Below are 27,882 nucleotides of genomic sequence, written 5' to 3'. Positions count from 1 at the left end.
TGTTAAAAATAGCTACTGCATGTTAAAAGTAAAACTATTTACACAATTTCTTTTGCATTGTGTGTATATTTTAACAAACACACATGTGTACATATTTCTACATACATGTATGGAAATACTGAAGTATTTTAAGCAAATTATTGATGTGCCAACTAATTTTAATTTTTAAAAAATATAGATTTTGAGAAATCAGGGGTGAAAACTAATAAATTAGGGTAAAATCACTGTTTTTTTATGTTTGACATATAATAAATTTTATAAAAAATTTAAACAAAACTTGTAAAGAATTTAATTTTGAACAAAATGGTATAAGATATGTTGGATAAAACAAAGAAAGAAAAGTTAGAAAAATTTGAATATTATTTATAAATAGTACACAAGACCAAAGTGGATTATACATACCAGTTTATAATAAATGTTCAAAAATGAGCCCGCCATTTTCAACAAATTTCTTGGCACGCTTCTGTTTATCTTTTTATTTCTTCAGGGCTGTCCTTAAGTTCCTCAGCCAAACTATAATGCAGACAATTAATTCTTCACAAGACGTGGACCTCCATGGCCAATTCATTTCTCAGAGAAATGATTATACAAGTAAGTCCAATTAACAAGTGACGAAAAAGTATGGAGGTGTGCCATCGAGCTTTTAGTATACTTTGTGTCTCAGCGCTAGAGAAACATCTTCAAGCAGCTACGGCAATTCTTTTTGAAGAAAGTGCAAGTATACCTCAAGCATTTAAGTAGCCAGGTAATATGAATGGTCCAAACAGTTGATTGTGAAGAAAGCTGTACCGTACATTAACACTACATCAGTACTGAAAATTGCTTTCCACAGTTACATGAGGAATTACTTCTGCCCATGTACGCTCATTGCATAAGTTGTTGAAGTCATCTCGAATGAAATTTGCCTTGTCGGTAAACAAAATATTCTTGTAGAGTTGTTGATTTGTATTCCACCAGTTGCAGAATTCCAAGCAAAGCTTGGTAGACAGAATTGATACACATTGCTGAATCCGATATTAGGTCATGTGCATCACATTTTCACAAGCGGAATTTTATTGAACAAAAATAAAAGCTTCATCAAAACATTTTATATTAGACAAGCCAACTGCCTGGGGAATTATTATGATAAAGGAAGGGTTAATTAAAATATTACAAAAATGTGCAGCAGAAGGTAAAAAGAAGAAGTGACAGAAAAACTAAAACTTAAAGATAAACTAAAACAAAGTGTAAACTATAAACTCAACAGTTCAGCTGTAAATGAAAGAGAATGGAGATGAAAACACAGTAGTGTTTATCTACAGTGTTAAAAAAATAAAGGTAACCATGTGATTGCTATAAAATAATTTAATAGTATCAACTACAACGCATGTAAATTAATTTCTTAAATAAACATTAAAATGTATTACCTACCTCTTCTGGACTTTGTAGTAAACAGTCAATGAGTTCAAATCCAGTTAATGTATATATATTGACAGCTCGTCTATCGATTCCAACATCAATCCTTGATAATTGTCGACTTTTTGGCAATAAAAATTGAACCAATTTACATAAGAACTGCCGTTGACTTGACTCATAAAGGCAAGCTGCTTTACTCTGAAAATAAAAAAGGCCAGTTTCATAACTTAAGAATATCCCGACTTTTGATTGTTTTAATTATGCAAGAATAATTTGTTATGAAATAAAAATATACCAAAATAATAATAATCAAATGGCTTTTTGAAAAATTATATAGAAAACATCTTACATCACAACAATGTTAAAAAAAACTAAGCAAAAAAAAAGCTCAGACTATATTACTGCTCAACTGACCATCAAAGGAGTTGCAAAATAATGAAACCACATCTTATTAAATATCAGTAATAAAAAAAAAAATAATACAAAACAATTTTAGAATGAACAATGTAAACAGAAACATACTAAAAGATACAACATTAACAGGGGTTTAGTCCATTCTTTTTTATTTTATAAGATGAATCTGATGGATGAAAGTAGAAAATATAAGAATGCTAGTGATGAAGAAAGTAAAAGGAACTATCGGAAATTAAGAAATGCTATAAACAGGAAGTGCAAACTGGTGAAAGAAGAGTGGATTAAAGAAAAGTGTTCAGAAGTGGAAAGAGAAATGAACATTGGTAAAATAGACGGAGCATACAGGAAAGTTAAGGAAAATTTTGGGGTACATAAATTAAAATCTAATAATGTGTTAAACAAAGATGGTACACCGATATATAATACGAAAGGTAAAGTCGATAGATGGGTGGAATATATTGAAGAGTTATACGGAGGAAATGAATTAGAAAATGGTGTTATAGAGGAAGAAGAGGAAGTTGAGGAGGATGAAATGGGAGAAACAATACTGAGATCTGAATTTAAGAGAGCATTAAAAGATTTAAATGGCAGAAAGGCTCCTGGCATAGACGGAATACCTGTAGAATTACTGCGCAGTGCAGGTAAGGATGTGATTGATAGATTATACAAACTGGTGTGTAATATTTATGAAAATGGGGAATTTCCATCAGACTTCAAAAAAAGTGTTATAGTTATGATACCAAAGAAAGCAGGGGCAGATAAATGTGAAGAATACAGAACAATTAGTTTAACTAGTCATGCATCAAAAATCTTAACTAGAATTCTATACAGAAGAATTGAGAGGAGAGTGGAAGAAGTGTTAGGAGAAGACCAATTTGGTTTCAGGAAAAGTATAGGGACAAGGGAAGCAATTTTAGACCTCAGATTAATAGTAGAAGGAAGATTAAAGAAAAACAAACCGACATACTTGGCGTTTATAGACCTAGAAAAGGCTTTCGATAACGTAGACTGGAATAAAATGTTCAGAATTTTAAAAAAATTAGGGTTCAAATACAGAGATAGAAGAACAATTGCTAACATGTACAGGAACCAAACAGCAACAATAACAATTGAAGAACATAAGAAAGAAGCCCTAATAAGAAAGGGAGTCCGACAAGGATGTTCCCTATCTCCGTTACTTTTTAATCTTTACATGGAACTAGCAGTTAATGATGTTAAAGAACAATTTAGATTCGGAGTAACAGTACAAGGTGAAAAGATAAAGATGCTACGATTTGCTGATGATATAGTAATTCTAGCCGAGAGTAAAAAGGATTTAGAAGAAACAATGAACAGCATAGATGAAGACCTACGCAAGAACTATCGCATGAAAATAAACAAGAACAAAACAAAAGTAATGAAATGTAGTAGAAATAACAAAGACGGACCGCTGAATGTGAAAATAGGAGGAGAAAAGATTATGGAGGTAGAAGAATTTTGTTATTTGGGAAGTAAAATTACTAAAGATGGACGAAGCAGGAGCGATATAAAATGCCGAATAGCACAAGCTAAACGAGCCTTCAGTAAGAAATATAATTTGTTTACATCAAAAATTAATTTAAATGTCAGGAAAAGATTTTTGAAAGTGTATGTTGGAGTGTCGCTTTATATGGAAGTGAAACTTGGACGATCGGAGTATCTGAGAAGAAAAGATTAGAAGCTTTTGAAATGTGGTGCTATAGGAGAATGTTAAAAATCAGATGGGTGGATAAAGTGACAAATGAAGAGGTATTGCGGCAAATAGATGAAGAAAGAAGCATTTGGAAAAATATAGTAAAAAGAAGAGACAGACTTATAGGCCACATACTAAGGCATCCTGGAATAGTCGCTTTAATATTAGAAGGACAGGTAGAAGGGAAAAATTGTGTAGGCAGGCCACGTTTGGAGTATGTAAAACAAATTGTTGGGGATGTAGGATGTAGAGGGTATACTGAAATGAAACGACTAGCACTAGATAGGGAATCTTGGAGAGCTGCATCAAACCAGTCAAATGACTGAAGACAAAAAAAAAAAAAAAAAAACAAGTAATAAGATGATCAAGAAATATAGAAGCAGGTGCTCGACGTTTATGTAGCAACCGATGAAGTTGAGACAATGCTGAAACAGCTGTTAGAGCATGTTGTTGAGCCCTACTGGAATACGGTGGATCAAAATTAACTGGATCTGGTTCATTAAGGATATCATATTCCAGAGGTGGATTTGGGGATAAAGGTAACAGTTCTGGAACATTGAATATTTGAGGCTCAGTTTATGTATCAAATTCAGGGACATAAGGATTGTTATCAGTGCCATTTCCAACAGTCCCTTTGCTGTGTTTCTCAGCAATGTCTGATAAAGCATCTCTCACATCACGAAGAACACTTGCTGTTCTTGAAGTCCTTAAAATTAATAGAAAAAAGGTATCTTAGGATCGATATAAAAATTCAGAACTTTAAAAAATGTCTGCATGTACAAAAAACTCATCATATTAAACTATTTAAATGTCGGTGACACTTTGAAATTGCTTTTAGAACTCTTTCTAGAGATACATAACAATGATGTTCTGTAATGTTGTACCGAATAAGAATTAAAATTAAAAATTCCAAAAACAGTATATGTTAGTTATTAAATTTACCTGAAAGAAACTATGCTCTTAATTAATTATTTTATTTATTTTTTTATTTTTAAATTAAGCACTTTAATTGTGGTCCACTACAACAAATTTTAAGTATAAAAATTATTTGTTTAAAAAAACTTAAGGAGATCCTTCATTTCTAAATTCATAAAAACTTTGGATTATATCAGTTATTATTATTTCCAGCACAACAAAACTGCTACTTTATTGGGAAGTCCACTTTTTGAAAGTTGATTTTTTTTTTTTTTTTATTTCTTTTAAGATATTGTCTATTGAAATAAGCAGAATCCCAATCCAAAATTCTGTTTTCAAAGAACAGGAAAACATTTTGTAACTTTTTATAAAACATGAAAATGCTTTAAAACAAACTGAAGAAAAAAAATTTTGTACAGAATCTTATAAAACAAAGAAAAATATCAGTCGGACAAACATTACGATATTAATGGTCAAATTCAATTCTATAAGCAATTTTAAATAGCTAAAACATAAAAGAAAGCAAAGATTAAAATATTTATAAAATAGATAGCTGTACATTAAATTATGAGTAAGACAAAGAATAAAAGTTATGGAACGGTGCACTCTACTGTCGAATAACTAATAATAATAATAATAAGATTTAAAATTCCATTTTTCAAGTTTTTTTTTCTATAAAAGAAATTCATTTAAATAAATCTCAACTCACATTTTGTAATCCATTTGCAGATGGAGGTAAGATCGTTTCAGAGTCAGGACGATCAATATGACTACAATCACCAGAACTATCCGATACAGTTCTTGAACGACAACTCTGACTACTGACAGTACGTACTCTCTCAGTTCGGCAAATACTAGAAATACTTTCTTTTTTCTTTTGTCGATCATGTTGAATCGAATCTCTTTTAAAGCGTTGAAAATGTGATTCTGTATATTGTTTTTCAGTAGTCTGTATGTTTGGACGATTTATACAAGTCGCTGGACGGCCTCGTACTGCGTATGACAAAAGATTTGGAAGTGCAGGTGTTAAATGGCAACACTCTGGTGGAAGCAATAAGTGAATTAAATGCAACAATTCTCCTGTTAAAAAAAAAATACAAAAAATGATTGTAAACAGTTTTAACAAAAATAATTTTAATTAAGTGTTTACATTAAAAACAGGGAAAGAAATAAATTAATGGCAGAGCGATGGCTTCTTGATCCAAAGGCAATTAATATTAGCAATCTAAAAAATTCACAGCTCATCTTCGCTGATAGAAAAAGAACAAGTTGGGTGTGGAGCTGACCATATCAAAATTCTCTATTTGAACTGCTCAAAAATCTTTAAACAAAGTTTATTCCAAAATTATGACAAATTGAATTTTAAATTTAAAGTAAAAAGCACCATTCCTACCACCAAGCAAATCAGCATCAATAAATTCTATTGTAGGCTGATCTCTTATCCTTGTCAGTATCTGAAAATTTGACTTCTTAAAGAGATTTAAACAAATTGATACCTGATTTGAGCCGACTGGATTACTCTATGTAGGCATCAATTAAGCAGAGTTATTAAAACTGAACTTACAATTGAAATCGGTCATAACTTGCTTTATATAAAGCAACTAAATTAACAAAACAATAAAAAAATTGCAGTCTTGAAACAAGCAAAAATGTGCCAAAGAGAGTCGGTTTATATTAGCGGATGACTACTAACATTCTTTATTGACTATTTTTTAATCTACAACAATTTTAATCTATATGAAACAAGCAGATTTGGCAATGCTTCGCTATTGCTAGATCTGAGTGTATACATAGATTAAATGAACACAATTGAAAGTTTGATAAAACATTACAGAACTTTATCCCTTTATCCCTAATAACCTTTCACTTTATCCCTTTTTCCCTGTTTCTCTTGTTCCCTATTTCCCTTTCTCCTTTTTTGAGGAGAAAGGGAATTTATTTTATTTTATTTTCTTATTTTCTCTTTATCCATTTTTCCTGCACATAAATCAGTCCAATAGTTTTTAGTCTATAGTAGACATACATATGAACACTGCCTTTTATATATATAGAAAAAGAAAGTCTGTCTGTGTATTTGTTTTGTGAATATCTCTACACCGGCACCACGTAGCGGGTATAGTTTTTGCAAAAAATTTTCTTTTCATGTAATACATATTACACATAATACAATTACATATATAATATATAATATATAATACAAAATACATAAATACAATTTTTCTAAATATCTCAACCCCAGTGCCACCAAATTAATTCAGAAACCTTCAAAAGTGTGCACACAACTCATCAAAGTTTCATCACAATTGGATGAATGGTATATGAACACATATGGGACAAACAAACAAACAAACATTGATTTTTATTTGTGTGTGTGTGTGTGTGTGTGTTTATTTTTTTAAAGATTAATGTAAATCAGTTTTTTTTAGTCTGTTTCTAAAAAAAAAAAAATAATAATAAAAAAACATTCAAATCAGTGAAAGTTTTTGCATGATTGGGAAAAAACTTTAGATTTATACATAAGTATGATGAGAAATTTCATAATAAAACATATTACAGCATAGCAGTGTTATAATGTGACATGTACTATTTTATTATACACAAACTGCATTTATTATACCCAACCTGGTCTACCTCTACCAGTTCTTATCTAACATAAAAAGAAATCTATATTAAACATTCTAAAAAATGTTTCTTATTTGAAACATATTTCATCTGCTTTAATTCTTCTTTGACATATTTTATCAGAAAGTTATCAATAAGGATTAATTTTTTTCACTTACTGCTTTGTTTTTTTCCTTACATTTAGTACTTTCACAGAGATCCACAATTCATCAGAAAATTTTGTGGAGATTATATTACACCCCAACCCCATAGGGAAAGACCTTGTGACGTTACCGGTTGCCACACATCCCCCCTTCCAAGGGGCCAGATTATATTACACTGTTAAAATATGAAAAATAATAATATGCCTACCATCTTGGTTAATGATATGAAACGAAACCATATCTATTAATTCAAATAATAAGAAACAGCAAAAAAAACTAATGATCAAGTAAAATTTAACATTACAAACAATACATTTAAGAAAACAATACATTTAATTTAACTAATCCAAATTTTGAATTAAAAATATGTAATCCAATTACAATATGAAAAACAAGAGTTCCACTATCTGCAACAGATCAGATCTTAGCAGTAGCAGAATAGTTAATTTTATATCAGATACCAAGACAGTAAACATAAAGAAAGTTTTTTTTATTCTAAACTCTACATAACGAACAGACAGTAAATGTTTAAAGAAATAATCATGGGATAAAACAACATGCAACAAGATAAAGTGAAAAACCTTCCTGTAAAAAATTTAAGCACATTTAAATATTAACTGCAGCCAGCAGCAGGATCAATTTACAAAGCAAGGTTAACATCTCTTAGAGCAACAGTTCAGTTAAATAACTTAACTCATTAACTTATAAAATATTAAAGAATAACTTACCCTAATTTCACGTTGATTTAAATAAAGAGTATTAACTATTGATCTTAAACCATCTTTCTCAGGATGACAAAAATTTAGAACACCAGGCCAAGATCGTAACAACGAAACAAGTACAAAATGCGTCCACTGCAGCTGTGTTTCAGTCGAGAAGTTAGTTTCACTAAAATAATAAAATTATAATAGGAAATAAATGTATAAAAATATTTTTTATTTTGTATATACAAAAAAAGTTACACCGTTATCATCATAATTGAGGCAGAGGGATCTGGAAACCTCATTACTATTTATCTTTAACACTGTAGTCTGCCAGCTGAGTGACTCTTAGGATAAGAGATTTTCTCTTACTAAGTGACAATGGCATGTGAGGGCAGATGGAGTTGGGGCACTGTATTATCCTTCGAATGAGAAAGAACTCTTAAAGGCAAACTACATTAAGGACAAAGATGGATATCCTTAAGAAATAACATGGCAGTCCAAAACTATGATAGACAATGACAAATAACAGTTATTTACATGAAAAATATCAAAATAATTATACTTATTTGCTTATAAATGCAATTTCATAAAATTACGAGGTCTGTTCAGAAAGTAGCCAAACTTTATTTTTTTAATCTTTTTTATTAATTTTACAGATTACTACCGGTCCTTGTCCCATTTTAAGTATTCCCCTCCCTTACTCACAACTTTTCCCAGTGGTGTTTCCACTGGTGAAGCAGTCCAGGATAGCTTCATTTGAAATGGCCTTTAAGGTCAGCGATGAATTTGTTTTAATGTCATAAACAGCCTCAAAATGGCGTCCTTTAATCACTGATTTTAATTTCAAAAATAAGAAAAAATCACAAGGAGCTAGGTTTGGCGAGTAGGAAGGCTGAGGAAGGACAGTAATCTAAATTTGACTAATTGACAGAGCTAAGTGTGTAGGAACATCGTTGTGGTGAAGGAACCATGAGTTGCCTTGCCATAATTCTGGTCTCCTTTTGTGGATTTTTACACATAACCATTGTAAAATGCTTTGACAGTACACACAGTTCACTATTTCACCTTGAGGCAAAAATTCAAAATGCACAATTCCATTAAAATCAAAAAATAAACATTGAGCATCACTTTGACATTGGATTGAGACTTACATGCTTTCTTGGGGCATGGAGATCCTTTACCAATCTATTGTGATGATCAAACATTTTTCTTGATGTCATAGCCATATCCTAAACCCAGCTTTCATCTACCGTTATGATCCTTTGTGTAAATGTTTCACCATTAGTGGCTTGTTCAAGAAGTTGCCAATAAACGTCTACTCGATGTTCTTTCAGCTGTTCGGTCATCAAACGAGGAACAAACTTTGCTGGAACTCGATGCATGTTCAATTTTTCAGTCAAAATGTCATGTCATGATCTAATTGAGATGTTAATTCTCTGACAGTGAATCAGCGATTTGCATATACCAGATCGTTGATTTTCTGAACATGGGTGTCATCAGTTGAAGTCGAAGGCCTTCCTGGTAGATGGCCATCTTCAATTGACTGACTACTACTTTTAAATCATGAAAACTATTTGTAACATTGCATACAACCTACAGCATCATTTTCATAAACTTGTTTCTGTGAAAATCTTCTCCAGTTTCACGAAAAATTTTACATTATACTGTTGCCCCTGAAAATCATTACAAAAATTGTTACCAACACTTAAACACATTGCACTCGAATAACAACAACACGAAAACTAAATGAGATATCAACAATCCAAGAATATGTGATTACAGAGAAGGTTTTGCAGAACACAATGCTGCCAACCGCACATCAATAAATACCTCCATTGACATGTAATTAAAAATGTTCGGTTATTTTCTGAACTGTAATGTCTGTCAGCAGTGATTGCTTTTAATTATTTTTATTTTAATCACAACTGTCTGGTATAATTGGACAGAAAACATCACATCTGCTGATTCCTTTCACTACACTTGAAGTAGATTCAGATGATAAAATTATTTTTTGTAATATTAAAAATAAGTAATATTTTATTCACCGATGACAACAGGAATGGGAAGAATGCTACTCTAGAATTTGCCTGGATGGATCAAAGGAAACACCATTGTAATATCTTGATAAAAACAACAGTTACAAATTACAAAATTAATTTTTTAAAATACTAAGAAATTGTAGTAAAAAAATATGTAAATAAAATAAACAAATAAAATCATTATAAAAAAATACCAATTTTTAAGACAGTAAAAATTGTCTGAACGTGTATTTTATACATATTAAACGATAACACAGACTTCAGTCTAGAAAAAAAAATTGTATTAATTAGAAACTCATCCTAAAATTGGTGGTTCTGTAAGTTAAAATCAAGTTTTAATTTAGATTTTTTTTAACTTTTACAATGATTCATATATTTAAAAAAAAACAATGGAAGCATAATAAACCCTTTTTAAACCCAAAGTATCTAACTGGGCACAAGTAGATATTATTATAACTTTTTTCTTTATCTTATAAATCATTTAAAGTACTCATTACATCACTGAAAGTTTTAAAAGAGATATTATATTTCCCAGAATAATATACATAGGTATAAAGGTAAAATAAATATTTAATAATAGTAAGTTTAACTCATTATTAAAATAATTTTAAGAAAAAGAATATAGTTTAATTTTATTGTGCAGAAAATCAAATTATGTTTGTTGGAAATGAGAAAAAATTTGATTATCCTAAGAGAATTAATCAACTAACAAGTTATCCAGAAATTACATATTATGAGCAGCAGAAATTTTATTACATAGAAAATAAATTACATCGATCAATTCATATGACATTCCACAGGTCACTGGACATCTAGTGCAGATTTACTGATTCTGGAAGCCAAGTCTTGTTCTGAAAATTTAATTTACTTACAGCTTATTCACGGCCACCATGTTACAATCTGCTGTTAATTTAAATCATCTGATATCAAAAACAAAATAGTGGCTGGAGACATATTACAGACAATATTTTAATAAGCTAAATTAAATTCAATTAATTAAAAAAATTTAAATTCATGTAAGTCTCATCTTGAGTAAGTCTCACTATTTATTTATTTTCCTACTTTCTAAACTATTACTGTTATAAAGTATAATTTTACTTCATTAAGTACAAGAATAATTTAAATATACTTAAATTATATTTAAATATATTATATTTATATATATTTAAATAATTTAAATATATAAACTATAAGTTTTTGAATTATAATAATCAACACAGATGCCCTGGAAACATTTTTTTTAAAAATAAGAACTCCTTTCATGCAACCTCTTAAATAAAAATAAGTAACCTTAACAATAAAAATAACTCTCCATTAAATTCTTGACTGATATATAGCAAATAAAAACTCTTCTAAGGTTATACTGGTTGTTTTTAAATTGATAAAAAAGCTAATACATTTACCTTTTTATTCTACTAACAAAAGTTCAATGGAAAATAAACTGAAGTAGGGATATAATCAATTACTTATATAACAACCTATGTAATTATAATATCAACAACTATAATTAAATAAATTAAAAAATAATAAACTGAAAGAGTGAAAAAATATACAGAAATTATTTTATACACTAATAATATGATTGAAAACATAACTAAAACTTACAATAAAGAAACATTTAAAACAATATGCAAACCTAATAATTAAATAATAAAATATTCAAAAAAACAAAAATAATAATAAAAAAATAAACAATTTTTGTGGAATTTATAAAATTAAATGTAATGATAGTGGTAGTATTTATGTAGGAAAAACAAATAGATCCTTTAAAACTAGATTTCTTGAACATTATAGAAAACAGCTATTGCATGTCATCTATGGATTCATGTGATGTAAATAAATAAAAATCAAAAGCATTTTTAGAGAGTTTTTAAACTCACCTAGGTCTTCCAAGTGTATGTGGATCAGTATATGGTGAAGCTAAGCTTCACCATAAAACTTATCATTGCTTTTATTCTTGTTTCTGGCTTATTAACTAGATATAGCAAAGCTCCAATTACAGTTTCACCGATGCGAGATGATGCTCCGACATTACAGAGTGCTCTAGTCAATGCCTTTATGCCACCGCTACTAATAAAAACTTCAGGATTCAATACACCTATAAAAAACACAAAATGGAAAACCTATAAACAAAAGATGGCTTAACAATATTTTTTCAACGGGTGATCAACTCTGCAGTATTAAATAGTGAAGTAAATACTTATCATAAAAGTTTGAAATTATTGTACAAAACTGCTTATAACCTAATTTTAGTAATAAATCACACAGGACAAGTAAAATAATAAAAATATCAAAATTAGGCTGATATAAAGGTAGAGAGAACTTACTTGGATTAATGTACTGATAGAGCTAGAAATTAAAAAAAACATCTTTATAACACCGTAGGAGAATTATTTTATGGTATGAAAACAAGAAAATTAAAACAAAGGAAAAATGTAACTTTGCAATATAGTTACTGGATAATAATCTTAAAAATTAGCTGACTGATAAATCTAAAAGATATTTTAAAATGAATTAGACAAGAAACAGAAATTTATGAAAGAACTTATAAAAAATAGACGTGGTTGCAGGATAATGTAGCATTACATTCTTGGCGAGTTAATATTTTATTTGTACCAACAGATTCAATGGTTAAAAACTGCAAACTGAACAAAAAATACAATATTTATAAAACAGATAACTGAGGATATAGAGAAGATACCAAATATTTTTAGATCAACCCTTTTAGTAACAAGATCTTAAAGTACATACATATCGCTGTCACATTTAAATCAAAAAGTAAGCTTCCAAAGAAAAATGGAAAATATGAAATGACAGCTCTACTTAAAATACATCTCCAGATGGTAAAAAAAAATCTATTCCAGCAGTATAAGGAAAGAATCCCTTTTTGAAATTTCAGGAATAATTTTCAACTGTTATTTTTCATTAAATGCATCCTAAGCAGGTAAATTATAAAACCACTTTGTAAAAAAGTGGGTGAAACATCTTGTACCCCATTCAAAATGAAAAAGAAAACATCCAAGTAAAGTTGTTTCTAATATTACTTTTTAACTGGTGAAATTTTTTATTAAATGCAACTTCAGTATCTAAATTTAAAAAAAAATCACCATCACCATCAGGTGGGTTTAATTTTTTAATCAATACCTTATTTTTAAGTACATTATTAGTAAATAAGTAGTAAAAGCATATTTTTCATTAAAAATGAGCTGTTCACTGATAAATAATTCAAGTGAAAATATAACAGACAAGTAGTAATTCAATTATGCAAATTGCTAAGTTTGGTAAAAATTAGTTTATTTTCTTAAAAGAGGTTCTGCTATTCATTGCAGTCTCATATGAACTGAATAACAGATGCAAATTAAAATAATGATGATAATTTTTCTTCAATTTGTATAAAATGTAAAGAAAATATGAAATTAAAAAAGCACTGTAACTTTAATTTCATACAATAAAGAGAGCATATATGGACGAAATGATTCCGGAACCGATTTAAACTTTCTCCATACTTAAAATCTCAATTAAAAAAATCGGTTTGCGCCTCCACGTTGGTTCGTCTGGATAACCAGTTAGAAACGTGGAGATTTCTACTGGTGAACTAAATCGGAATCACCTCTCTGGATCACATCCAGAGTTGTAACTCGGGAATTTATTCCCACCCAAGGCTGACTTGTCTTTGAAAGTCAAATATGGAAGGTCTTTTAAGAAAAAATCCACCGTCTGGTAAATACCAGAGAAGGCTGGACTCGGATCCGGTGGGCAGCTGCTTAAAAGATAACAATGAATCGGAGCGTTTGGAAACACCCAAAAACAACACAACTTCAAAATTGAGGATAGACACAAGCAAATAAAATACATTGCCACTCGCAACATTAATTCGCTAACTCAACCCGGCAAACTAAAAACTCTAACAGACATAATGGACAAACAAAATATCCTAATCGCAGGACTTAAAGAAATGAGAAACACCGATCGAGAGCCGTTTGAATCTCAGGGTTACAGAATTTACAAAGGAATCCCCGGGAAACGTGTGATGAAGAATTGCCCACAGTTCGGAACAGGATTTGCAATCAATCTTAAAATAATTGACTCGGTCGTAGAATTTAAGTCTTACTCCCCTAGGATTTCAACCTTAACCCTAAAATCAGCCGATAAATTCTACGCCATAATAAATGTCCATGCTCCCACCAATGACAAAAACAATCTTAAAAAAGATAGAGAAGAGATGGACAAATTCTGGGAACTTCTTGACCAAACTGCAAACAACGTAAATAAGACCCACACGAAGATTTTAATAGGGGACTTTAATGCCCAACTTGGTAAAGAACGAAGATATCGTGATATTATCGGAAAATGGCCTGCCCAAAAGAAAACTAACAAGAACGGCCAAAGACTTGTCGAATTTTGCAGAAACCATAATATGATCTCAAAATCCACCTATTTTATGAGAAAACCAAACAAATTGAAGACTTGGAAACACCCAGATTGGAAAAAAGGGGAATGGCAACCGGATCATGTTTGCATGGACCGGAATTATCACAAGGAGATTTTTAATGTAAAAGTCTTGAGAGGAACAGATACTGGATCGGACCGTTACTTAATTAAAGTTAAAATAAAATTCACCCCGCATAAAAAGAAAAAATCCCAACCTAAAAACAAAACAGCTTATGATCCACATAAATTAATAAACAATGCCATCTTTGAAGAAACAACAAAAAAAATCAAATTAACTAATAATTTAAAAGAACTGACATCCCAACTGAAAGAAATAGCTGAAGAACTAGCCCCTATAAACCCAAGAAAAAAACACCAATGGTGGAATGAAGAATGTGACAAAGCAGTCAAAGACCGACACCGGGCTTGGATCAACCACCAAACCCAGAAAACTGAAGAATCTAACCTTGAATTCACCAAACAAAGGAAAATAACTCAGAAAATTATAAGAGGAACCAAACGACAAGCCCAAAAAAACTTGATTCAGCAAATAGAAGAAAGTTCCAAGAAAACTAACTCCCGAGACTATTATAAAATTTTTGGTCAGGCTCTTCAAAGATATGAACCACCCACCCTTATGCTGAGAGGAAAAAAAGGAAATATGGCCCACACCAATAAAGAAAATGCTGAAATTTTGGCAGAAACCTTCAATAGACTCCTCAACTGTGACGACCTCCCAGAGCTTTTTGAGATTGACACTGAAACTCCAGTTAAAACTTCACCGGTAAATATCAACCCGCCAACAATTCAAGAAGTTCTCACAGCCTTAAATGAAATAAAAAACTACAAAGCAAGCGGAGAAGACCAGCTTTTCGCAGAACTCTGGAAACACTCATCAGTTTATTCAGTCAAAACTTCCCTACATCTATGCCTCGTGAAAATATGGAACAAAGAAAAACTTCCAGAACACTGGACCACAGCCCTCATCCATCCATTACATAAAAAAGGGGATAAAACTAATCCGGAAAACTACAGAGGCATATCTCTCCTGGATTGCACATACAAAATCCTGTCGAGAATCATATACAACCGATGCAAAGACCAACTTGAACTGGAACTTGGGGAATACCAAGGGGGATTTAGGCCATGGAGAGGTTGCCCGGAGCAAATAATATCCCTAAAACTTATGATGGACTTATATAAAAGACGGAAAAAACAACTAATAATCACCTTCGTCGACTTTAAAAGGGCCTATGATTGTATACACCGACCATCCATGCTGAATATTCTGAGAAACCTGGGCCTTCACCCTAAACTCGTAAACATGATATAATTAACTTTAACCAATACCCAGTCCAGAGTGAAATTCGGAGGTGAACTCTCTCAACCCTTCTACATAAAAACTGGATCGAGGCAAGGAGACGGCCTCTCACCACTCCTTTTTAACTGCGCCCTCGAATTTGTCATGAGAAAATGGTATGAAATAAATCCCAAAAATATAAAAACGGGTACTAAGAAAAACTCCATCGCACTAAATCGCCTAGGATTTGCAGATGACCTCGCTCTTTTAGCAAATAATATTCAAGAAGCCAAAACACAAATCATGAGCCTTCAAAACCTAGCACAAAAGATAGGGCTTCATATCTCTTTCGAAAAAACTGAACTGATGGCCATAGATCCTCTGGTAATAGAGCACATTACGGTAAACAATCAGAAAATTAAAATAGTAAAACAATTTAAATATCTAGGGGAAATAATAACTTATAATTTAAATGAAAAAGTGACATGGGAAAACAGGATAAATAAAATGATTAAATCCCAAAAATTAACTCGGTCAACATATAACAAAAAATGCCTTTCTGCTAAAACAAAACTTAAACATTATAAAACTGTAGTACAGCCAGAAGTCACCTACGGAAGCGAGACCCTTTTCAAAATCACTCAGAAAAACCGAATCGAAAAAATTCTGAAAATAGAGAGGAGAATTGTCAGAACGTGTATCAATAAAAAAACACCAAAAAGAAGGCCAATGATGGATTGTGCCAAATGAGGTGGTGTATCGAGAAATAGAGCCTGTTACTGATACTATGCGGAAAAAAAGAATCTCTTTCTTCGGTCATCTCATAAGGACGCCGCAAACAAGACCGTCAAGAAATATCATTGAAAAGCTCTGGTTCCAAAAGCTAGAAGTAGGATGGATCAAAGAAATTAGAGAAGATATGAAAGAATTGGGAATTTCCCTGACCGACCTACAGAATAAAACTGGAAAAATTACAAAGCTAAAGGATAAAAGCATTAGATTTAAACAAAAGACAGACAAACGACAAAATACAACGAAGAGGGTGTTTACGGATGAAGAAAAGAAAGCAAGATCTGAACGGATGAAGAAATACTGGACAGCTCGAAAGAGTAAAATAACACGCTTTTCTCAGAAAAGATCCAACTAAAATTGACTTAAGTGGTTCCATGTTGGCCGTAAAAACATAATAATAATATAATAATAATAAAAGAGAGCATATATATGATGAACCTATTATTACATCATGACATTTGCATACAATGTAATTTATTTGCCACCAAATGATGAAATCCAAGGTCTATGTGCCTAAAAAAAATTCAGTAAAAGGCAATTTTCTTGTTTTTCACCCTCAAATGAAAAAAAATAAATAAAAATAAATAAATAAAGAATTATTATTTTACATACATAACTCAACGAGTGTACCCAGAACTGCTCGAATCATTCGATCACGTATATCAGGAGGTGTCATAGTAAGTGATACAAGACATCGTGCAAGACTGATTGGAAACTCAGCAGCATTTAAGGAAAGTAAACGTCATACAACACGTAGTGCTTGAGTCCTTTCACAATCATTATCCAGTAAAAAATCTAAAGATCTATGGAAAAGAAAAACAAGCTTGAAATATATATATATATATATATATATATATATATATATATATAAGTTTTTCCTCAATAAAAATTTATTTTTTTGTTACATCAAAAAGTTTTATTAATATCAAATAATAATTATGATGATGAAAAAAAGACCAGGTCTGTTTAGTAATAAATAAATCTATTTAGACATATATATAACATGTCTACTTATGCAGCATAATAAATTTTACCTCTATTATATGTAAAAATTATACACTTCTTAAACTTTTAATTAGTCTTATTAAAGAAACTTCATATTTTCTAATTCTCATGTGTAATTTTTAAATAAATATAGTTAAATGCAAATAGTAGTTTATGACATTGGTATGTGCTGAAAGTACACTGCAGAATGCAACAGTTTAAAGGGTTACACCACTTTGTATATGATTATAGCGAGCTGAATTCTTATTAATACGAACTGTCCTCCAAATCAGATAATTAATATATTATGATGAAAGGTTAAAAACATCCATAAATATAAAATTTGATTAGAAATTAATTAGGGACTTAAAGGCAATAATGAGTAAATTACTTTATATTTACTGTACAACCATGTTACAAAGTTGTTATTGTCTCCCATTAGGCAGTTTATTTAGAAACATTGCTGCCAAGTCAATATGCAGACACTCACTGTCAAAATATAAGAAAACCGTACTAAATAACAATATAGGATGATTTTGAGCATAATTTCAGATGAGTCTACTTGTATACAACTCTACCACATAAAGCTTTATCTTAAACTTTTTAAGATACATATACTCCTAAGCTGGAATATCAAGAGCTACAAAAAGAGACTGCAGATTTGTCACTTAAGACTGTAATACCCCTCCAACTATAGTATATATGCAACCTTACAATACAACATCTCATAACAAATATTTGGTGAGAGGTCAAACCTAACAAACATCAGTTGGTGCACTCTCAGTTAATGACGATAAAGAAGTGCACCTTCATTTCTGCATCAAGTATTGAATAATTTAACAGTTTTATAGAATTTCTTGTCTTTAGTGATGATGCAACTTTTCAAATATAAAGAATCATGAATCGCCAAAAAACATGAATCTGGAACCAGAAATTCCCACAGTTATTGAACATCTGCAAGAATCCCTAAAGGTGAACATGTTTTGTACTATTCAACGTACACAGCATTTAGTTTTCTTAGTAAAGTCAACAGGAATACTTAGACAGATTGAACAGCCTGTTGCTACAACTTTATGAAGATGAATCACCCACAGATGATGACTGGTAGAATCATATCTACCATTATGATGACTGTCTTTCCAGTTACTACAAGATGTGAAGATACTTTAGTGAAAACTTGCCAAAATGTTAGGATAGGGTTCGAAAATTGCAATGATGAGGTATTAATATAGTAGCAACAATGATTTCCAAATTTTATCAGTGTAGATTTATAAAGTATATTGTTTCCTTACTACCATTCCCCTGCTGATCTTGTGGAATTTTTAATCCACTGCTGCTGTAACAGTGATCAACTGGATGATGTCTCACATGTATACGAGACATATCATCAACAGTATCACCTACATATCCATTTGCAACTGTAAAGAATACATTGAGCAAATGAAAGAATTGTAAATAAATTTAGGGAGTTTATCTTCATTTTATTGCAACAAAATTTGGAATCTTTTATTTTGAGAGGGAATAACTGAACAGGTTAATGTTGCCCAAATAAGAAGAGCAGGAAAATGCCTTGCTGCATTCAAGTATATATCAAATTATACAACTGCAAAGAGAAATACATGCAGAAAATCTTTTTTCATGTGGTGACAATAAACAGAAACAAAAAGTTGCTAAAAATGGACTCTAGAGATTATAAAAATAATATTAATCAGTAACAGTAAAACAGAATAAAAAAATTAAAATAAGTAGTAGGTACCCATACATATACAAGCAAATACTTATACAGTGAGTAAATAATAATAATAATAATAATCTCTCTCTCTCTCTCTCTCTCTCTCTATATATATATATATATATATATATAATATATATATATAGATATATATATATATAGAGAGAGAGAGAGAGAGATAGAGAGGTAAAACTGCTGAACATATATATTTTTTTTTTATCATACCTCACTAACAAACATGGATACTGTAATTTTATACAAGAAGCAAAATCCTGTTTAGTTTGAATAAGAAATTTAACGACTCGAAGTGCAGCTGCTCGAACAATACTAGATTCATGTACCATAGCAGGTCGTAAGATGAAAGCAAAAAAGAAAAAAATGAACAGAATGAAAAATAAATATTTAAAATGAAAAAGAATTTTTTCAAATGGGCATTCCACCTGGTTAAGAAAAATAAATGTTTTAACACTCACAATATAAAATTTTTATAAGACTTGTTATGTTTTATCCTTTCATTTAGATATATAACTAAATTAGATATGTACCTAACTTTTTCTACTCAATTCATTTGTGCTTTAGTTTATAGCTATTTAAAGTTTAGTTAAAAATAATATTTTTTGTTTTTCAAGACCACCGAAACAATTTTTGCTTTCCTTATCAAAAATTATTTCTCATCTTATTAAATCACTCCAAATAAATCTTTTTTTTAAATTAACCATTAAAAAATAAACATTTCAGAAAAACTTACCTAACACTCAAAGCATTATTAAAGTGTATAAGAAGTTTGTTTTAATATTGGAATTTTTGTAGGCAACGGAAAACAGTTATCAAATACAATTTTGCCACATGATCCTTAATTATATTCACCACAACTAACAATAATTCATGGCTTTTTCCTTCCCAGAAAAATATTACTTTTATTCAGAATTCTTGGAAAAAATTTTTTCAGAGAGTTATACAAACTTACCGCCCGGAAACAAGTGTACATAAAACATACATTTGGAACTGAACATTAATTAGTGAATATTGTTGCTTTTGAAGTACTCCCACTGTGAATTTAAATCCAGGTTTGAATTCACATTTCTGAAAACAAGTTTGAAACCCTTTTTTCAAAATACTCTTGAGTTTGTATATCACATTATGCTGGATTCCAATAATGTTAAAACATATTCCTTCTCTTAGTGCATCTTTAAATTTGGGAAGAGCCAGAGATCATATGAATAGTAATATTAGGGTAATTACCTATTTAACAAACAGCAGAAAATATCTCTTTGGCAACCTTTAATGGCATTCTTACTTTTGTTAAACTATAACACAAAAACAACAAAATCTCACATACCACAATAATATATCTTCAGTTGGAAATCCAAAATCTTTATCACCATTTTCATCAGTTATAATTTTAACAAATCCATTTAAATAACTAATTTGATGACTTTCTGAAACACCATGTTTTTTGATACACTGATCAATATCTCCTTTACATTTTCAGCAACTCCTAGAGAACAAATAGAATTGATATTTATAAAACAAAATTATTTATACAATATTAGGGAATTATTGGTACTCATTTATTGCGAAGTGAGTAAAACATTTTTATTTTACCAAAGTATTAATTTGTACACAGTTTGTTGTTTATGAATATATTCCTGATGACACACAAACTTATTCATAATACCAAACCTGTTATACCTACCTTGTCATGAGACCTACCAACCATATCACCCAAAGATCAAGCAGAACTTAACATTTTAAGATTCATATTAATGGATACACAACCCGATCACTGACTTACTCCTTTGGTAAATAAATAGAAATAAGAACAAAGAAATGAAATGAAATATATGTTACACTAAAATATAAGAGAAAAATACACTTAAAAATATAAGTACACAATTCTTGAAAGCTTGGTACCTAGCCTTGTAAAAAGTGGAGAGAGAATATGGATCAAGAGGAATGAAAAAAAACCATGAAGGTTTTGAAATTTGGTTATAATACGAAAAGGAGAAAACAAAATGAAATTATAGAATAAGAAATGAGAGAAGCATTAAGGAGAAGGGGGAGGTATCTGTTGAAAGATATTAAAAAAGTAAAATGTTATTTTCAATCATATGTTGTAGAGGCACCTTTCAGAGAAGAATTGTAAAAGGGAAAATAGAATGAAAAAGGACTAATACCAGGGTCATTTGGAGAGTTCTCAGCTTGACAAAGAGATGATGCAATTATGACCAAATCACTATGTTTTTATCAAGTATGATCCTTTAGATGGTGGGCTGCAATGTTTCAGCAAATGCATACGTTTCATCTTTGTAGTGAATAAGCAATGGAAATAAGTTCTGACATTTACTAAAAAATGGATAAAATTGATGATCGAGTTGCTATAAAGAACTTTTATAAAAGATTTAATCCCAACAGACATATAAAAAAAGTTCATTTTTACAGGATTCTTCCCCTTTGTTTTCGTTGGTAAAAAAAGCAAGCTTCTGAATTTTAATGTGGTCCGTACATCTGTCCAAGATGATGAATTATAAGTGCAACCAAAAACAGTTACCAACAAAATGCCTCAAGAAATCACAACACCATATTAAATGACTGATGACATGACTGAAAGTATGCAAGCTGGATGACATTGCAAATATCTAAATAGACTGTGTCTATTTATATTTTATTAAATATTTTGGATGTGAAAAAGCTTTTTACTCTATGGAAAAGTTATTTTACGTCAAATTTATTAACAGTTGACCAAAAAAGCAATTGACTGAACACTTCTGAAAGGTGTTTAGACTTATTTAAACTGGATTTTGCTGAGTTTCTTCATTTTATAACAGTAAATAACTGATAGATACACCATTACATGCTAAACACCAAACAGAAGTCAAAACCGGAGTGCGAGTGGGTGAAAATGCGCCAAAGAAAGCGAAAACGGGTTTTCCAATTGTGGGAATAGTTATGGCTACAAGTTTTGGTTTTCTTATAGAGTGGTTCTATTAAACTTCATGTAAAAAGGCAAGACCATCACCAGGGAGTATTATGCATCACTATTAGACCAATTGAAGGTTGTTATTCAGGCTGAACAGCCACACTCGCAAAAAAGAAAATGCTCTTTCACCATGATAATGGGCCTGCTAACATGTCTCCAGTTGTAGCTGCAAAATTTCATGATTTACATTTCAAATTGCTTCCACATGGACCATATTTCCCAGATTTGGTTCCCAGGGATTACTTCCTCTTTCCAAACCTGAAAATATGGCTCCCTGGACAAAAATTTACATTAAATGATGAGGTCAAAGCTGACATGCGCTCATTTTACAGAGTCGGACAAATCCTATTACGTTGAAGGTATTAAAAAGTTGGAATGTCATTGATCTATATATATCAAATTGCAAAATGGCTATGTTGAAAATCTTTTTTTAATTTCTGATAAGTTTTGTGTTTTCTTTGTCAGGCCAAGAACTTTTCAAATGGCCCTCATATACACATATAAATCAAAAAATCATATAAATCACATATTAGATTGTTTACAGAATTTTTTTCTGATGATGAATACTTTGATAATTGTTTATTATTCTATTTTATTTAATATTCTTCTTCTATTTTTTCTAATATTTTAAATTATCAAAAATACCTCAGTTTAAGAATATATAGGTAGTTTAAGTAAAATATATATAGGATAATACATTTAGTAAGAATATTTAAAAATAGTTTAAAGTTCACAAAGACAAAATAATGTTATTCCTGTGATCATATGCCATTATTATCTATCAATATATCTATGTTATAGCACTTCAGCAGAATGCTCACAATTGGGGGTTATTATTTCAATATTAATTAGAATATGAATACAACTAAAGACCCTACCTAACTAAGCACTAACAGGGGTCAGCTACACAACAACGTGATTGTCTCCCCAGTACTCTACTCTTCTTTCACCAGTCAAACAAGTGCGTATCCAGTTACTATGCATAGTTAATTTTGTTGGATTATACTATTATGAATATTAACAAAATATTAAAATTTTGTTCTATCTTTTCTTCATACAATATTGTATATCCCTTTGTTAGATTTGCGTAATTTTTGTCAGTATTCACGTAAATTAATTATCTCAATAATAATTCATTAACTATATTTACTTATCACTCGTCAGTATTCAGTAACATGATATGCACAATTAATTGTTTAAAAATGTTGTCCTTATGATTTACTTGTAATAATGAAAAAGGCATAAAAAACTAAAATCATATAGAATGATATAAAATGTGAATACTAATTTACTACAGACATAGATCTACTTATAATTACAGATAACACTGATACATTTGCTATAGGAAGTTTACAATGCTAAGTGGCTAGCAATCAACATTATTAACTAATAATTATAAATTACATATTACTAGCTGTAAGTTATTTCAAAACATTCCCAAGTTTAATTAAACTCATACATCGGGGTTTAAAAGTAATTATACACTTTTATTTGATTTTCTATTAAGATATTAAAAAAAGACAAAATAATATTAAAGTAACAATATAACTTTTAATCATATAGATCCTTCTGATGACTGCTGGGTAACATGATGAAGAAACAATAATGTATTTTTAAAAACACTAAAAATACTTATTTTACTTATATCTGTTGACCCTGGGTTTCAATCATTGATCGTGCACCTAATCTTATATCTCAGATTCAGTATTTTAGCATTACAGAAACTCAATCCTTTTTTATTTCTTTTATATGAATATTTTAATGAATTTTTACATTACTTTGACTTATTTCAGGTACATTAAATGTAGCAGACAGAGTATAATTAAGAAAAATCTCAGTTCAGATGTTAAAAAAATAAAACAGGAAAAAGAAAAATTAAGACTGTTAAAATACTGATGCAGTATATTTAAACATAAACTTGAAGACTAAGATGCAAGTACTAACATTCATGAGTACATAATCTTGTGTTTTTATATAATACTACAATGTATAGGTTTCTGTACAAAAAACCTAAAATAAATAACTCTGCGATTTAATAATGCGAACAATCTACATTCCAGAAATAAAACATCTTAGTTCCACAACCAAAATATGTTTTTCCATAGCTTCACACAACTAAACACAGTAAAACACTAAAATTATTGAATAAAAATAAAATTACTACCGCTGATGTAATTTTTAAAGAAAATCTATAAAAAAAAAACCTAAGAATACTAATTGGTTAGGCTTGTGTAACCAACAAAATTTAGTATGTTATTATAGAAAACAAACAGCAAATTCACATCTAACATTCAAGAAAACATTGAAAAAACCAACATACCTCTACTAGGATCCAATTTTATTCTTTTATCGGTGCCAGTGGAACCTGAAAAAATACAAACAATATAACCATACTGAACGAAACACAAAACGAATACTTTTAATCACAGAAATAACAAATAATTAAAAAAATTACCTCTAGTTCCACGACTAGAAAGAATATTTCAAACCATCCAACTGGAAACCCCCATAATTCATTAATTATACTATCGATTAATTATACTATCGATATTATACTATCGATTAACCGAATAAAACGATTGCATTCCAATTACAAGAAAAAATTTGTCAGTAACCATACTGAAAGATAAATTGCTCATAAATGAATCGTTTCTTTCGTGACGTAAATGACGAATGATAGGATTGGATTGATAGTAAAGGTAGTTACTTTTATTCGGATTTGAATACTAGATCGTGGATACCGGTTTCTTTGGTGGTTGGGTTTCAATTAACAATACATCTCAGGAATGGTCGAATTGATACTGTACAAGACTACAGTTCATTTACACTCATACATATCATCCTCTTAAGTAATACCTGAACAGTAATTCCCGGAGGCTAAACAGGAAAAAGAAATGGTAACTACTTTCATCCGGAGGCCCTGGGTTCTAATCCCGGTCAGGCATGCCATTTTCAGACACACTACAAATCATTCATCTCATCCTCTGAAGCAATATCTAACAGTGAACCTGGAGGTTTACAAAAAAAAAAAGATTAGTAAGTACGCAATAAGTTCTATTTTTAAGGCTAAAACTCATTATTATGCTCACTAACTTCCATGTAAAATAAAACTAAGAATGATTTTAGAGGCAGAAAATGCTGAAAAGTTGTAACATCGTTATAACTTATTTAATGGGAGCAATTTGTGATATTGTTGTCAACTAACATGAATTACATATACTTCTGAAAAAGACAAAAGTAATTCTCAAGAATACCAAGAATCCTGTACTAATTATAAGTGGAAAGTAAGGACAGATGTGAGGACTTTACAAAATATTTTTAGCTTTCTTAATTAAATCAAATATGCTGTCACACAACAGCATATCAAGCTCACCAAAGTAAGATGCTACTTGTAACCACAAGCCACATCTCCACTCTTTTCAATACAAAGATTGCCTGGGTATTTAATATCATCATTTTCAGAGAATGCATCACAAAAATACAAATAGTCAAGAACAAAAAAAAAACAAATAAACTGAAGATACCAACATAATAAACATATGGGGTAAAAAAACCTATTTTTTATGTTTGAATAATATTACCTATTGTTAAAAAGGCAATAAATACATAAAATGTTTAACCGAAACTAGTAACGAATTTAATTTTGAGCAAAATGGTGTAACATAAGCTGAATAAAACAAAGAAAAGTTAGAATTTTATTTACAAACAGTACATTATTATATTTGTCAGAAAAGTACTTATTTAATGTAAACAAAACCCATCCATATAAGCACGGACGAACGGCGACTCCACAGCGGGCTGTCTATCCTCCCTTCGTTTCCTGCTCTTTCTCCCTCAATATCCCCATTATGTATTTTGATATTACCTCGAAGGTTTTGGTCCCGGAAGTATTGTAGACACTATATCCTATGTGTTTAACTTTCCCGTCTTCCCATCACAGTCATTCCTTTGCACAATCCACCTCTGGCAGTCGAAGGCCACGTGCTCCAGAGTATCTCTTCACCGCAATAATAGCAGGTATCGTCTTTTACCCTCCTCCTACTATGCAGGTATACCCTGAACATACCATGGCCGGTCAGGAATTGGATGAGCCAAAAATTTAGCTCATCGAATCCACTCTCTTATCAGCTGATACGTCCACCTACCCTTACTTCACGTGTCCCAACTTTTCTGCCAATTGCTCTTCATTTCTTCCAGTGCTACTTCACTCGTTCCCCCTTCATACAGAATTGCTCTCATTCTCGTCAGCTGCTGTAGGGGAGGAATACCATATTACAATCACATATTATAAATTGTCTTATCTACACTGGGGAGGAACAAAATTAAAAAATTTCACTATTTTCAAATTTTAATTATGTATTCCATAAAACAATAAAACAGGAAACATCTTTTGCCTTTTGTGATTTTTTCAAAAAATTCATTTTTTTCTAGATATAAGCAAACAACTTGCTCAGTAAAAGTTAAAAGGAATGCATCACAGCTAGTACATACATACATGTGTTCATTTTCATTCAAATTTATATTTAAATAGCACGTTACTAAAAAAAATAAAAACTTATACTAGCATCGTACCTAGGTGATTAGATAATATTGAATAACAAGTTATTAAAACAACAAAAAAGCTTTAAATAACATAATTTAAAAAAATTTACTACTAATTATACATACCTACGTAGAATAATTATGAGAAGTGAACAAAAACTAGTTAAACAAGTTTTTATTTCTTTTCTTACAGACAATTTTTTATATTTGTAGTAATACATTGTGAGGACTGTAGGGATAGATCTTCAAAGTATTGCAATAAAGTTAATTCAAAATTTATTTTTGTTGAATATAATAATAATTCATTTGATGATGAATTTTATTCTTTTTGAAATGATTGTAAAACTCTTTGGTGCTTTGCCATTTAAAAATGAACATCAAAATTCATAAGTAGTACTATATATTGCTGATAAAATACATGGAATGCTGTTATAAACAATAATTACATTGAATTACATACATGAAATTGGTACAGTTAATATTTCATTCGTTCAGTTTTGATAAATCTACATAGGGCTGTAATATAATAATATGAAAAAATTTTTATTGGAGTTCATAGAAAAATGTAATGAATTAATTAATTCTCTGCAATTACAAAACAGAATAAAAGATTAAAAAGTTAAGAAGCATATTTTCAATTGTTTTGTGATTATTTTTTTATCAGGTAGGTTTATTATAATTAGCTAATAAACTAACAGGTTATGTATTTGTTCAAACTTAAATATGTCCCAAATGCGACAATTTTTCTTGTTTACATACCTACAAAAGGTGGAAATGTGCTTTGTTGCTATTGATTTTCTTACCAAAATTGACATCCATTTGTCGATTTTCCAGTACTCAATCAACAAATATCTTGCATTTCAAATGGTCATCTAGCTTCAGTTCCTGGTTCAGCTGAATTTTAAACATGTGCATATGCAGATCTTTCTTTAAAAAATTGCACTGTGCTTTTTGAAATGTCCAGATGCAATGACCAATGGTACATTGAGGTTTTGGGATCCTATACCACAATATTGCTCAAAATGTTAATGTTTTTGAGCAATACTACAGAAATCATGTTGCCCCTTTTGACATGGAACAAAAGGCTGATAAGAAATAAAATGGGTTTCATATTTTAATAATAATTCACTTTATTATTATTAATGTTAATAATTTATTTGTATCCTCTCTTATAAGTG

The 27,882-nt window shown here is 30.3% G+C and overlaps 1 protein-coding gene across 1 annotated transcript in view; it reads right to left on the bottom strand.

The window, feature by feature from the left end:
* The window catches only part of LOC142331984 (uncharacterized), a 42,918-nt gene extending 15,395 nt beyond the window's left edge, over positions 1–27,523 (bottom strand). The window contains exons 1-7 of the mRNA XM_075378035.1: positions 27,508–27,523; positions 24,483–24,527; positions 18,746–18,868; positions 11,944–12,041; positions 11,824–11,863; positions 5,145–5,515; positions 1,411–1,593 (exon numbers count right to left, since the gene is read on the bottom strand). Of these exons, the coding sequence (XP_075234150.1) occupies positions 1,411–1,593; positions 5,145–5,515; positions 11,824–11,863; positions 11,944–12,041; positions 18,746–18,868; positions 24,483–24,527; positions 27,508–27,523 (876 nt within the window). The remainder of the gene's footprint in view (positions 1–1,410; positions 1,594–5,144; positions 5,516–11,823; positions 11,864–11,943; positions 12,042–18,745; positions 18,869–24,482; positions 24,528–27,507) is intronic.
* Between the last annotated feature and the right edge of the window lie 359 nt (positions 27,524–27,882).

Source organism: Lycorma delicatula, chromosome 11 (genome assembly GCF_047948215.1).
Source record: "Lycorma delicatula isolate Av1 chromosome 11, ASM4794821v1, whole genome shotgun sequence".
Lineage (NCBI taxonomy): Eukaryota > Metazoa > Arthropoda > Insecta > Hemiptera > Fulgoridae > Lycorma > Lycorma delicatula.
The sequence above is the reverse complement of the archived record's forward strand: the minus strand, read 5'-3'. Positions and strand labels throughout refer to the sequence as shown.